At 36.9% G+C, this 15,757-nt stretch overlaps 1 protein-coding gene across 49 annotated transcripts in view; it reads right to left on the minus strand.

Annotated features, from left to right (window-relative positions):
• RIMS1 (regulating synaptic membrane exocytosis 1) overlaps positions 1 to 15,757 on the minus strand; it is a 537,571-nt gene that overhangs the window by 89,179 nt on the left and 432,635 nt on the right. For 39 of the 49 annotated variants that reach the window (XM_051854559.2, XM_051854558.2, XM_051854581.2 and 36 more), the window contains one exon: positions 14,455 to 14,621. The exons of the other annotated variants lie outside the window; for them this stretch is intronic. In XM_051854559.2, coding sequence (XP_051710519.2) covers positions 14,455 to 14,621 — 167 coding nt within the window. The remainder of the gene's footprint in view (positions 1 to 14,454; positions 14,622 to 15,757) is intronic. 49 annotated transcript variants of the gene reach the window in all.

A 15,757-nucleotide genomic window follows, 5' to 3' on the forward strand; every position in this document is an offset into this window, starting at 1 on the left:
TTTGGCATGGAAAGCCAAGACACTCTGGCAAAAACAAAAACAACAACAACAACAACAAAAACAAAACAAAACAAAACAAAAAAACCTAAATGAAAGATCTCTGCGAGTGAGATCCTGGTGGAAAGAATGGGCCATCAAAGAAGGAGGTACCTTTCTCTGAAGGGAGGAGAGAACTTCCACTTTGACTATGACCTCGTTTAAATAAGATCAGAGTGGCCGAACTCAAAATGCTTCCATAGCCTTGGCAACTCATGACAAGAGCCTAGGGTGATTACTGATGCCATAAACAAGAGTGTCAATTTGCTAAGTCAACAACAGGAGTCACTGCACTTATTCCTCATGTAGGATCTCTGTCCTTAATGTGTTGTACAATGTGAATTAATGCTATAATTAGTACTCAAACAGTATTTTTCACTTTGTGTTTTGATGTGGGTGCAAACTGTTGAAAGTTACTTAATTTATACTAAATTGATCTTCTGTATATAAAGATAATTGAAAATGAATCTTGATGGGAATGGAATGGGAGAGGGAAAAGGAGATGGGAGGGTTGCGGGTGGGGGGGAGATTATGGGGGGGCCACTGTAATCCATAAACTGTACTTTGGAAATTCATATTTATTAAATGAAAGTTAAAAAAATGATGGTTCTCTAAATATGAAACACTGAAAACTACTTCAGGTTTTTACCATATTGCTTTAAATTTAACAGTTACCAAGAGTGGTATAAAGTCTTAACAGTGAAAGCTGAAGGAAGGAATTTACAAATAAAATATATTCCTCTAGGGGCAGGCAGCGGTGCTGCAAGATAAGCTATCCTTGGGACGTCTTCATCTCATATCAGAGTGTAGGTTCAAGTACTAGTTACTCCGTTTCTAATCCAGCTCCCTGCTAATGTGCCAGGAGCCTTGTCTTGATTCAAGTGCCTGAGTCCTTGCCACCCACTTGGGAGACACAGATGGAATTCCTGGCTTCAGTTTGGCCTAGCTCCAGCTGTTGGCAGTCATTTGCATCTCTGTGTCTCCTCCTCTCTGTTGTTCTGCCTTTCAAATATATATGTTGCTCTGCACAATCCACCCACAACATACAGTGTAAAGCTCATATTCTAGAAAGCAATAAAAGTATTTAATCAATCTCATGCCCCAAGGGTGTAATTAATAAATACAATTTACAAGTGGGAAAACAGATGAGTCCATATCAATGACACTCAGTATGCTAATTTTCTTTTTCTTTGAAATTAAAGTTGTTTCTTGGTGTACCATAATGACTGTACATATTTTATAATCCTTTATCTAAACTGTGGTACTGAGTAAAAACATGGTTAGAAAATCAATAACTTGGGGCCGGCACTAGGCACGGAGGGTAAAGCCACTGCCTTCAGTGCCAGCAATCCATATGGGAGCCGGTTCAAGCCTGGGCTGACCCACTTCCGATCAGCTCTCTGCTATGGCCTGGGAAAGCAGCAGAGGATGGCCCAAGTCCTTGGGTCCCTGCACCTGTGTGGGAGACCTGAAAGAAGCTCCAGGTTCCTGGCTTTAGACTGACCCAGCTCCAGCCATTGCAGCCATCTGGGATGTGAACCAGTGGATGAAAGACCTCCCTTTTTCTCTCTCTCTGTCTCTCTCTCTGCCTCTGTAACTCTGCCTTTCAAAAAAAAAAAAAAAAAAAAAAAACAAAACTCTAGAACTTGATCTCATAATTTACTTTTTTCCCTGAAAGGCATAGCTCTAAAATTTATTGTGCCACATATTTTGGTGTACAGTATGTTTGTAAAGCAGCGTACTCCCTTTTCAAAAATAAACCATTTTATAGACCTTTGAAATACAAAGCTAATTTGGTTTAAACTGTTGGAGTACTACAACCTAAACTTTTTTTCTACTCCATTGATGGCTTTTCAACACCTGTCTATAGGGTAACATTCAGAGAGAATAAAGTTCATTAGACACCTATATGCCACATGAATAAATATGAAAATTTCCACTCTAATAAATTTGAACTCCTGGAGACTCAACTCAGATAGTACTAAATACTTAAAATAGCAGGCACTCGATAAGTGACTGGTGAGTGAATGAATGAGGTGTGACTGCACAGAAGCATAAATCAAGGTGTGCAGAAGCTGTGTCCTTGCTTGACCTCCCCATGTTGGTTAGCAACAGTAGTGAGGTATCACTGAGTGCACCAAAGATCAGTGTGTGCATCAAAAGCCGTCTCCCAGGGCAGTGGGCAGCCTTCATCCGTCCTAGTGTGGAATCTGATCACAGGATGTTCCTTACAAATGATTAGTACCCACCTCTGTCATCGCAGGCCCTCTCCTTTCTTTCCTCCTCAAATCCTAATGTCCTGTGAGTCCCCAGAATCTGTATCTGCCTTTAACTCCTCATGTTAGTCCTCCATTTGCTAGCTTCTAACCTGCTCACAACTCAAATGGGCCAGGGTCTGCAGCAGCTCACTTCTGTCCTGAGACTACTCAGGTCTTCGGCCTCCCTCATCTTCTCCTTCTATACCTAATTATGATTTCTGAAGCATATTAAATGTAACTTCCAGTTCAAGATATGACTCTCTCTGCTGTTCCCCACCATCTTCCAGTTTGCTTAGGATACACCCTGAAGGGCCATGTTATATTCTGAAAAAAATCATCTTATGCTCAAATATCTAGAAACGATGACGAGAAAGCATAACAAATACGCATTTAAATGCAGACATGAACTCACGACAAAGAAAGGTATATCCTCCTAACCAAAAGACCAAGAGAGAACTGAAACAAGACTGGTAAGAAGATGGATGAATTGGAAGCTTTGCAGATGAAAATTTTGGAGTCTTAGGTTCAGGCTCAGAAACGCGTTACAACTGAAGTCCCTGCGCAAGCCTATTCTTCAAGGACAACAAGGAAAATCACATGTCTTGTTGCCCTAATGAATCCTCACTGGTGGCATTTCTAGTCAATGTTTTTCTGGAAGAAGGAGAGCCTAGAATGAAGGTATGCAAATCACAGAAATTGTTGGCAAAGAAATGAAAAAAAAAAAAAGTGTGCTCAATGTAAAGTACTTGAAAGAAAATCAATATACAATAATGGAGGAAAGAAACCAATCCATAATTAAAACACTAGACACAAATGTATTCAAGCGGATGAACAGCAGAGGAGCTAAATTGTATGGTGATATTTTATTTTTCCCTAGGAGGGAGTAGAGGTAATTATTATTAACTTTGCTCCTGTACTAAGCATTTATATTTGACACACTAAATCAGCAATTAAAAATCAGAGAAATAGTATAATTTCCAGAGCAATCATGAGGGTAAATGAAATAATAATAACTCAATTCAAAACAATCAGAAGGGGCAGGCACTGTAGTGTAGTGGGTAAAGCTGCAGCCTAGACTGCCCACATCCCATATGGGCACCAGCTCAAGTCCCAGCTGATCTGCTTCTGATCCAGCTCCCTTTTAATGTGCCTGGGAAGGCAGCAGAAAATGGCTCACATGCTTGGGCCTCTGTACCCACAAAGGGAGACCTGGTTGAAGCTCCTGGTTCCTGGCTTTGGCCTGGCTTAGGAGTGAACCAGCAGATAGAAGATCTCTTTCCTTGTCTCTCTCTCCCTCCCTTTCCCCTTCCCTCTCTGTAGTTCTGACATTCAAATAAATAATAACATTTAAAAAAAGAAGAAGAAACACTATAAAAAATCAGGAAAGAAGAAAAAATAACAAAGGAAAATAGAAAGTATAAATAAGAGAGTAGAAATGATTCCAAGACAAAAGCAAATAGGTAAGCTGGACAATTAAATGACAAGAATAGAGAGGATGAAAAAATTAAATCAAGTTGTATACTGTTTAAAGAGATAAAACTATCACATATGAGGAAACTTCAAAAAGTTCATGGAAAATGGGATTTCAAAATAAGGTTATCTTGGTGCAAAATTTTTGAAATTCATGCATCGATTTTTTCAACAATGTACATAGTTCACACATTTTTTGAAGACAGCATGGATTTCAAATTTTTTTTCTAAACCACAATAAACTTATTATTACTTCTACTTTCTTAAAGTTCTCTTGTGTGGTCACAGAAAGTCTGATGTAAAAGTATGTAAACACTAATATAAACACTAAATTTTAAAAGCTCATATTCTCTTACAAAACAAGATTGACTTCAATGTAAAACATATTATTTCTGCAAATAATTTACTGGTTGTGATAAAAAGCTTAAATCACCAGGAAGATAAAAGAATTTTGAACTTCAACCTAATCAGTCTCATATACACACACAAAAAAAGTGGAGAAAATAAAGAAAGTGACACATCCTCATCAGAGAGATTTTACCTGTATAATCTGAGTCATTATCAAATAGGCAAAAGACTAATAAAGCAACAGAAGTTCAGAGTAGTATGGATAACAAGCTTCATGTATCGGATATATACATAACTGAACATCTGAAATTTAGAGATTATCTTCTTCCTACGCAAATGAGGAATATTTACAAAAGTGACCAATTAAGTCCTCAATCACACTTCAGAAACAATTACTATCAAACCACACTCTGAATATAATGCCATTAAGGCAACTGATTTAGAAATAAATAACAAAAATTTTCAAACACATGCATATCTTTTGAAATTTACTCTTCTAAATAATAAATGGATAAAAAAGAAAATGTGAAGTTTAAACATACTTAAAAATCACACAAAATGAACATATTACAAATCAAAATTGGTGAGATAACAATAAAGTAATTTTTCATGAAAAATAATTAGATCTAGGGCTGGTGTTGTGGCACAGTGTTAAGCTGCTGCTTACAAAGCTGGCATCCCATAGTGGAGCACCAGAGTTCTGGCTGCTCTACTTCTATCTAGCTCCCTGCTCATGGGGCTGGGAAGTAGAGGATGGCCCAAGTGGCCATCCACATGAGAGACCAGGGTGGAGTTCCTGGCTACTGGTGCTATCCCAGACATTTAGGCCATTTGGGAGGTGAACTAGTGAGACAGAAGATATCTCTCTTTTTCTCTCTCTCTGATGCTCTGCCTGTCAAATAAAAAATTCTTGACAAAGTTTTAGATCTAAATGATATATTAGAAAAAATTAAAAAATGGATTTTATCCCTATAGAAGAGCAACAGAAGATACTATTCCTATAATAGAGCAACAAAGAAGATACTACTCATGACACCATCAAAAATAGATGGTATGTGTTACTATAACAATAGCGAGTCATAAATAAACTTTATAAAGAACACTTTAAAGCTTCACTGACAGCTACCAAAGATAATGGACAGATACAATGTTGCAAGTTTCAATTTTCCCAAGATTCTAATTCTTCTCAACTAAGTTTATATATTTAACATAGTAAAGGTTTATTTTGTAGAACTTAATGAATTTATTCTAAAATTAATATATCAGCATGAAGGACAAAAATAGCTGTAACATTCCTGATATGGAGTAAGAATGAGATGAAGATAACTGTCTTATAAAGGTATTCAGAGTTACATCAATGTTATATTAATTTATGATAGAGTAGTACTGGTACAGCAATAGACATCAGAATCCTGAAATGTACGCCAGAAGCAGATTTAGGGTCTGTACAGACTTGACCAGGGATGTATTCAGATCAGTAGGAAATAGAATGGGGTTGGAAAGGTCAAAGGGATCCAATTATAATATTTGACTCTTTAAGCTTGGAAATAGATACTTGAGAATTTATAATCATTTGTTCCAGTCATACATGTTACATACTGCACTAAAAATTACAAAATAAGGTATGGGTTAAATGGAAGAAAGGGTTTTGGAACTGAGCTGGCATGCTCTCCATTATGATTCTATTGTTTATGGCCATGTAATGCATAAGACTGCTTCCTGTTTATACATATTCTCATAAAATAAGATTATTAATAATTATATAATGTGGGTGAATAGTAAAAAGGTATTATAGTAAATAAGGTAAACAGTGAAAAAATACAAACCAACTTTCAGCTTAATAAACTGCAGTATATTTAATATAAGTAAAATATAATAATATAGGTAATATATAGCTAGGATAATAATATGAAAATAATACTTGATATTAGTGAAATTTGGCAAGTATTATTTCAGACTGAAAGGATATTCTATCCACTCTAAGGATTAGCCTAATTTCTGCCCAAGTAATACGTATTTAACATTCATAGCCAGAGTTCATGCCTGAGGACCATTAAAACAATGAGCTTCCAATTGATCTAACAGTGCTAGGTTTATAATCAGCACTTGAGTATATAGTAATTATAAATGCCATTTTCACAGCACATAAGACTCCCTTAAAGGCTGCTACTTGACTTCTTTGTCTTGATTTGCTGTAACTGCCACACAGACCAACTATATTAAAGATGTTCAATGCTGTATTAGCCATAAAACAGCAGGATGACTGGTTTGAGAAGACCTCAAAACAATCTAAAGAACAATCTAAATCCAGCTAAGGAAATAATGCTACAGGGAAGTTGATTCCTACAAATAATTTTAGAACATTTTTTAAAGTTTCATGAACAGGGGTGCGTGTTTGGTCTAGCAAGTTGAGATGCCACTTGGGATGCCTGCATCCCGTATTAGTGTGTCTGGGTTTGAGTTCCAGCTCTGTTTCGAACCCCAGTTTTCTGCTAACCTGCACCCTGAGAGGCAGCAGATGATGGCTCAAGATGATGGGTCTCTGCCATCTCAGTGGGAAACGTGGATGGAGCCCACTGACTCCCAGTTTCCCAGCTACTGTAGGCATTTGGGGGAGTTAACCAGAGGATGGGAGACTTCTGCCTGTCTTTCTGTGTCCTTGCCTTTCAAATAAAATAAATTAAAAAATTTAAATTCCATTAAGAGTAAATGTACAGTTCTTTTTGCCCCAAAGGCAGAATTCATCTTTAAGAGCTACCTACAAATCATTATTACTGTAAATAATCTCATCTTGATAGAATGTTCCTGGTTTGCATTAAAATTTAAAAACTTCATTATAACTGACCATTGTCATCATCTATTCTATGGTATGCATTTGTCTTATACACCACTGACACTTTAGAGGTTAACTAAATATACGTTGGTAAATCTATAATAAACTGGCCAAGAACAAATGTAAAAGAAAAGTACACTGTAGCTAGCTGTTTCAAACTGTACTAGTGTTGCTACACTTTAAGCTGCAGTCCCAAAAGGTTTATAAGGTATAACCTAATCAGGAAAAGGTACTCATCTGTTCCAAGAGGTCTTGTTAACTGGCTCTTTTCAAGATTGCCGTGTTACCTATATTCATTGCTGAAACAGATAGCATATTGTATAATTTAGATATATGGCACCATGACCTGATTCAATCATACGATATATTAAAAAGCAATGATAAAGGGATTTATTAATCTATTGACCCAGAAAAATAGAGTCTCTTTAAAGGGCATGGGGCACACTAGTTCCATCTCTTCACAGGTTTACTCTACTCATAAGGAATAGTAGTAGTGATGCCTCCTCAGCCTTAAAGTAGCAAAACTAAGATGCCACAAAGGGATATACTAGAAGGTCACGTTATCCTCAGAGATTCTTTATTCATCATGTTACCCTGTGCTGAAATTCATTCTTTAATTATCACCTAATTTCCTCCACATATCCTTTCTTTTTCTCTTTAGTACTTTTGTTTATTTCAGATTTTCCAAAGTACAACAAGCAAGCATTCACGATTACATATGGATAGCTAAAATAAAACAACAGTATATCTTCATCACTTTTGATATTTTATTTCAGTAGTTGTAACTGATTTTGATTACATTTTATGTGAACTATTAGATTAATAAACTATCTTGCAGTTAAGCACTTTTCATATGCTTTCACAACATATTAAATTCTGTGATTCCTTACTGAACTGCAGAATTATTGTGAAATAGGGGGTATCTGAAATTATTTTCTATACCATATTCTAACATAACTAAATATCAGGTTTGATATTTCAGAAGTATTAATCTAAATATAAAAAAAATATAAAAACTTTACCTATTTGTATTTAAATCCCCAAATAAATATAAGAAAATTTCCTTCAGTCTGAGTACACACTTAGTGATTATTTGGTCTACTGACAGTAAATGCCAAATTTTAGTAAATCAAGTAGTTACAAGGTTACTATTTTAAATAAAATATAAATTGTCCTATAAAACCTTTTATTGCCTTCAAATTATGAATTCAGAAGATAACAATAATTGCTTTTATAATAATGATAATATTCTCTCATAAGGGGCTAAAAAATGAGACCAAAAACAATTTGTGTGAAATTTGCTTTTTAAGTTTGTTTCTACAATTCATCTAGCTATAGAAAGCCAACTTTGCAAAAATAAATGTTACAACAAAGGGAAAGTTTTATAATGACTTAAAATTTAATAAATAAGGTAGCCATCATTTTTGACATAGCTTTCCTCATGAGCATTGTCTACCTCAAAGAAAAAACCACTCAGATCTTGTCTGTGACTACAAATTTCTAGTTTAGACCACCAAAGATTAGGGTCAGAGTGAAGTAGGCAGGCATACAGGTTAAAATCGATTAGGTTTGTGAGCTGGAAACCACACCTTCGCCACGCCCCTGTGTGACTTTACGCCCTACCTGATACCTTGCCACGCCTCTGTGTGACCTCATCCCCCTACCTGGCCACACCTGGGTGACCACCAGCCAATCAGGTTGATTAACCACTCCCCTTTGGAAGTGGGTTAAAAGCCTAGGACATGGTGTGTCCTGCCTTCTCTTCTGTTTCCTGGCCTCTTGCCAGGAGGGGCCTGGATGTAGCTCTATGCCCCTAGGGCACGTGGCCTTCAGGCCACCCACCCTAGGCTTCCTGGCCTAGATTGTCTTCCACACAGCTGGTCCCTGGTGCTCGGTATGAACCTAGTTTACCTCTCTCTCTTAGATAAAGCTCTCACTCTGCTATGCATCTTTCTCACTAAATATAAGCTTAAAATATACCATGCTGTCTCATTTATTTATGCCGGTATTTAGAATTCTTCTCTAAATATTAGGATTTATTAATAAGCATATGGTGATATCATATGACACCCCAAATTTCGATAGCATATGTGACACCCCAGATAGGATATCTGGGGAACTTTAGGGGCTACATTTTGATATATATTTTAGGGGGTCATTTCTGATACCAAGAGCACCCTCTTGACTTGCATTCTCTTAATAGCTTCTTTTGGTCTCCATTAACAAAAACAGGAGGAAGAGGAAGCTTGGCTGAAGAAGCAGTACAAAGATAGGTGACAGGCCAATTAATGGCTGCTTTACACAGTGATCAGCCATCAAGAAGACCCAATAGGCCAGTCCACTGCACTGGTTTTCAATGTGGAAAGCCAGGCTTCAGCGGAAGTCAGCCTATGAAGAGCCTTGGCAGCTATGCCAACCAAGAGTTGGGTCATTGAAAACGGACCTGCCCTGGTGTCGGAGGGCTCCATGTCAGAGCCACAGGCCTTGTTTGCTCTAAGCTAAAAAGCCAAGCCCTTCACTTGCCCCAGCTTCAAAGTAACCCCTGCTGCCGAGGGGATGGCCAAGTAGGGTCAACAACATTGCAGGCAGGACTGTCTATTAACTAATTAATGTTTTCCTTTTAAAAATGCCACCTACCTTCTCTTCAAGCCAGCTCTCCTCCCAGGCCAGCTAGGTAATGGAAGTCAACAGGATGCCTCCCTTACGATGTACCACATGTAAAGAGATAGATAGGTCTGAGCCTCATAACTGACAAGGCCTTAAGCCCACCTGATTATTTTCAAGCCCTTTCTGTCAGTCTGTATTTGCCTCTCAAAAAACAAAAACAAATAAACAAACAAAAAACAAAAAAAAAACTTGCTCTTAGAATGACTCTCCTTGGTTTTAGAACCTGTGATTTTAGATCCTATGAGTTTAAACTGCTTGTTAGATTTGTTTTCTCCTGAATTAAAAAGTAAAATTCTAGGTGGCCATGCCCATGAAACCTCCCATGGAAGCAGTTTCTGCAAGACTCGCACTGCATCCCCCTGGAGAAGCCACCTCCTGCTGCAAACCTGTCTTGACTCCCATTCCCAAAATTGCTCCTTTTCAGCAGGAAGCAGCCAGAGCTATTGTCCACCCAGTTTCCCCTAACAGATGTTAGGACTTCCATCTCTTCTCTCTTGGTTCTGCTCTCTTGGTCCTTCTCTCCTGCGCTCTCTTGGCTTCTTTCCTCCTCTCGTCTCTCTTCTCTCTCCTCTCTGCTCTCTCCTCTCTCTTAGCTCCTCTCCTCTCTGTCTCTCTCTTATTCTCTCTTTCTCTCTTTTTCCTTCGCCGCCCCTTCACTCCAGTCTGTAGGGTGTTCCCCAATAAACCCTTTCCCTTACTCCGGTGTCCGGTGTGTTTTGTGACAGCTAACATTAATATATAACACTCTGTAACAGCAAGTCTGGGGGAAGCTGAATCTAGGAACCAGGAACTCCATCGTGGTTTCCCATATAGGTACCAGGGGGCCAAGAATATGAGCCATCTTCTGCTGCCTTCCCATGTTAATGCAGGAGGCTGGATCAGAAGCAGAGCAGCCAGGACTTGAACATGCAGTCAGATGTGGGCTGCCAGCATTGCAAGTGGTATCTTAACCTGCTGTGTCGCAATGCCAACCCCCTATTTTGCAGCATTTCTGACTTTATATTGTAGAATTATCCTTAAGTTTCTGAATAATTTTTAATCTATGACAACCAATTTTAGTATAACTTTTAATTCATTATATCTACATAAATTTATTTACCCCAATTTAAATATTATAGTTTATTTTTTCCTGCTATAGCTTCCTTCTATGTTTGTACTTACACTTTGAAAACATGACATAAATTTTAGAACATTCTGAATAATTACTGAGTCAATCCACAGGGGAAAATGTCTGAACCCCTGCATGTTGAATAGGCTGCCATGGGTGAATGCACAGGGAGGAAGGGAAGCCCTTTTTCAATACACACAGGACGGTCTGTTGTCAGTGCAGCCCTGGGTGGATGAGTTGTGTGTCTTATTATCATTAGCTGAAACAGAAAATATTCAAAATATTCAATATATGGCCCAAGAATCTCCCATAGTGTTTGAAAGTCTTATGCAGAGAATGACTAGCCATGCGTTTTATATTATTTAAACTACACATGTCCCCAAATAGGCTTTCTGAACTGAATTTTAAGGCTTTTCGTCTTTTAGACAGAAGAGCGATGATTATCTAGAAGAGATTTTTCCAAATGTGCTCAAGAACCCCACAAAAATATTAACAGATTTTCCTATGGAAAAAAATATTCCAAAACCAAATAAATTCGTTATATGCTGGAATAAACAAAGAAAAAAACGCTTCATGAAAGAGCTTCTCAAAATCTTTAAGCCAAAAAATAAGTTCTGTGAATCATTAGAGGAAAATGTAATATGCAGAGTGTGGAAAACACTGATATTTTAAGTGACTGCATACTATGATTCTAAATAATAAGGTTAGGATCACCTCATACATACTCTTTCCACAGTACTTCCTAAGAATACTTGGTACTTAGCTGACTCCTAATACATTAACACTGACTTTGGGGAAGGCTTTCATGTCTTCTAAATCCCTTTGACTTCCAAAATAAAGTTCATATACTTCAATGTATAATGAAACATATCTTGTGTGACGGAACAATTTGAGGAAAGATATGCTTGGGGAACTTGAATATAAAGAAAAAGTTCAAACTTTAAATGGATTATAATCTTTTTTAGTACGCAGCCTAAGTATTATTATTTTAATGGAATTTTAGGTAATAATGAAGTCTTTATACATGATACAAAGTCAAGACAGCTTACTACTACTTATTGTGAGCTATAAATATAGCCTAACAGGAATCAGTCTTGTTTAATTTTAACCATAAACTTGAATAAATAGCAGTATCAAACCTATGCAGAAGTTAGTTACTGAAAAATATCAAGAATCAATAAGCAGTAACATACTGTAGCCAACTATACTTCACAGTATTACCTATGAGATGGGGAGCATTTACAGCTGAACAGCCTGCAGCCGCTGCTCCCTATCCGTTAGACACACTTTGTTCTGTTCCCCAACTCCTCATTGGAAACCATTCTTTCTCAGGAATTTATCACAAGATTGATGGCAGGAGGTAGAAGCAAAACATCTCTGTGCTCTGTGTGTGTGTGTGTGGTTTGGTAGGTATACAGCTATGCATGTGCACCTATGAGAGTACACAAAAAGAACATACATGGAAGAATTTGCCTGTGTAAGAAGCCTTGTCCACTCCTCTGTCTCCCTTTTTTCTCTTTCTATTCCTTCTAATTATTTTAAGAAGGTCAAATATATACCACATATGGATACTCAGTAATGTAAAAAAAACCCAAGATTACAAGAAAGTAAGATCTCCATGTTAGCTTAAGGGAAAACTTCTTTAACTATTATCTTTACAGCCTAATGTACATAATCCACTTACATAAAATAAACTCTGAGACCGTATGTATTTCATCTCCAGAGAAGGGGGGAAAAGCTTAAAACATAGAAATGCCTAGAGAAAACTGATTTATCCTTATGGAATTTATTTGTACCATTTTAAGTCTACTCCTGTCCCTAATATTTTAAGTCAAGAAGAATCCTAGGAATCAAGAAAGGAAGAAATCCACTATGTTTTGCCTCTTGCTATGACATAGTTAAAATCAGAATTGGTTTTTTGTAACATTTTCCCTACAAAGTAATGCTAGCTCCAAAGTAGTAACATGAAGATTCCCCCATTCTATTCAGATAAAATCACTTTTGTTGTTGAGCTTCCTTAGGTTCCTCTGTTCATTGTTTTCCTCCTTCAAAATTATTCATCCCAATTTATCCTGAAGATATTTTTTTATAGATTCACATTCTCTCAAATTTCAAGAGAATGAAAATGGACCCACAATTTACCCTTTGAAATTGATTAGTCATATAAATTCTATTAATTAGTAATATTTTATAGCATAGGATTCAAGGTACATAACTCTGTAATAAATATAAAGTAAAAATAGTTCAAATTTTATGATTTTATAATTATCTAACTAAATTGGTTTTAGTGATTAAAAGTGAAAAGCTCCTTGGTTACATGCTATTTATCAATGTTCTACACAAAATTCTATAGACTTTCAAATAAAATCTTATTAATATCTCAATAAAAAGAAACCAGAGTAATTTTTACCACTTGATCCTGAGTAGCTCAATATTGCTATCTTCTATTTAGCTCTTTTAATTCTTTCTTCAGTTTTAAAGGACATTATATAAGAATGAGAAACAAAATATTTTCCATTAATATTTTTTATCAGCTGAAATTGCTTATGTAGATTGATTATTGAAGTACAAAACTGTTAGATAACAGAAAGATACTTTCGATTTACATCAGGAGTCAAGCTATGTGAAAGGATATCAAGGAAGAATGAATTTTTAAGATGCAGCTTATTTTACATCATCAAATTATGCAATAATATTAGGATTTTGGAGTATGATAAATCTATTTATTCTTATTTTTACAACATTTATATTTATAGAGTCTCTCATCAAACACCAAATTCCTTTATAAATACCGCTCTTTCTGAAAACTAATTAAGGAAAATACAAAAGATCCTTTACTCTAGACAGCTCTCAGAGTCTGAGGTCTTTTCACTTGTACCAGGGGCCTTCTAAGTGTTCACGGAAAATGCGCATCACAAAATAAAAAAAGAAACTACTCATGAATTTCAATTTGTTTTTGTATCCAAATAAACACTTAGGTTTTAATTCTATTTTTCCATGAACTTTGAGAAATGTCCTTGAATGTGCCTTATAAGAACACAAGAGTACCATTTGTAATTTAAACACACTTGATACACTCATCTGACCAGTTACATAATATGAATGAGAGATGTACCTTTTTTTTTTATCACATCAATGAAACTCTACCCTGGAAAGAGCCCATTATGATACTAAAGATCTGGGAAAGTATAGCCTGAGGCGAAAAAATAACCTGGTGCTTTTTTTTTCTTCTTTTTTAGTACAAAAACAAAAGCAAAACTGTCTACCATGCATATATACATATACATATGAATATGCACAAACGTATGCATGCATGCGTGTATACAGGTGTATGTGCGTAGCTTTCAAAATACACTAATGTTGTCGAGTAGTTGCGACAGAGACTGTTCTGAAAAGCTTGCAATATTTATTATCTAGCCAATTACAGGCAAAGCTTTTCTGACGCTGGAATTAAAGCTACTCCGCGGATTTAATTTTGTTCGAGGAAACTCTTGCAGTGTGACTCTGAGCAGCTGCTAAAACGACGACTGCGGCTCCAGCTGTGTCTGCTAGTTCAGGTGTTCTGCTGATGACACTACCCCATAGGGGATGACAGCTCAAATGACCCAGTTATTTTAATGAGACATCTGTTATTTGACCTCAACTGTATTCTAGAAAGCCTATTCAAGAAGCGACTTGCACTTTATGCTTAGGATATAGAGATTGAGTCGATATAAAAAGTGTTTCCAACTCACCTGATCCTACCCCTGGGGCGCTCAGACTGCTCTGACATAAAGCTGGTGCTGCTGAGGCGGGAGGCACTGCTGGTTCGGGATATGGCGGACACATCGCTGACATCGCTATCTGATGATCTGGCAGAGACGTTATCACAGCTTCTGTACTGATCTTTATGTATGTTATACTAAAGATCAAAGACAAGAAAGGGTGAGCTCCGTCATCAGATCATGGAAATAAGAGACATACATGGTGAGGTTCATGTCCACTGAGCCCCCAGAGAACAAAAATGCAGCTTTGTAGAAGTAGGGCATGGAATTAAAAATAACCCAAATGTTAACATAATAGATGATTTCTGATATTAAAATCTTCCAAATTCTAATTGGTAAGAAATGGCATATGAAGATGAAATTATAAATTAAGCACAAAAATTAAACACTTGGATGGGAAATTCATTGAATTACTTGAACATACTTTAAACATAAAATTACATTATTCATTTTTCCCAGCACATCAGTTCTCTTTTCTTGTTTTCATTTTCATTATTGCCTGCTTCACTCATCTTCTATTCTACTCATGATACAGGGAGCTTCTGTCTAGATTTTATTCTTTCTAAAAGATTCCTACATACTTTCCTTATTCCAGGACATCATATTGTGTCTCAAATTTGTTAAAAAAATGTAGCTGTTCACCCCAAAAAGGGCTGATTTCAAAGCAGAAGGACAGGGGCCACCATCATGGCACAGTGGGTTAAGCCCCCACCTGCGATGCTGGCATCCCATGTAGGTACCAGTTCATATTCCGGCTGCTCCTCTTCTGATCCAGCTCTCTCTGCTAATGGCTCAGGAGAAACAACAGAAGACAGCCCAAGTGTTTGTGCCCATGCACTCACAGAGGGAGTCCTGGATGAAAGTCTTGGCTCCTGGCTTCTGCCTGGCTCAGTTCTGGGTGTTGTGGTCATCTGGAGAGTGAACCAGTGGATGGATTCTCTCTCTTTCCCACTCCCTCTCTCTTTAGTTCTGACTTTCAAATAAATAAATAATTCTTTAAAAACAAAAAGCCGAAGGACTGTGCCAAAATGTAGGGGATTTTCTAGTATTAGTTTGACAGCAGAACAAATGTTTCCCTTTATTTGGTAATTGCCATATTAAGCAGTACAGACAAAGCATAAAGATATGTGAGCACCCAAGGAAATAGTTCTCCAACTAAAGGAATCTCCCTTTCTCAACGTGTCTGTGTATGGATTTTTACTATTCCAGCAATGAGACAAAGGAAGGATCTTAAAAACTGTCATAACACATTTTTCTATATTGGGATAAAGAA

This window comes from Oryctolagus cuniculus, chromosome 5, assembly GCF_964237555.1.
Source record: "Oryctolagus cuniculus chromosome 5, mOryCun1.1, whole genome shotgun sequence".
NCBI lineage: Eukaryota > Metazoa > Chordata > Mammalia > Lagomorpha > Leporidae > Oryctolagus > Oryctolagus cuniculus.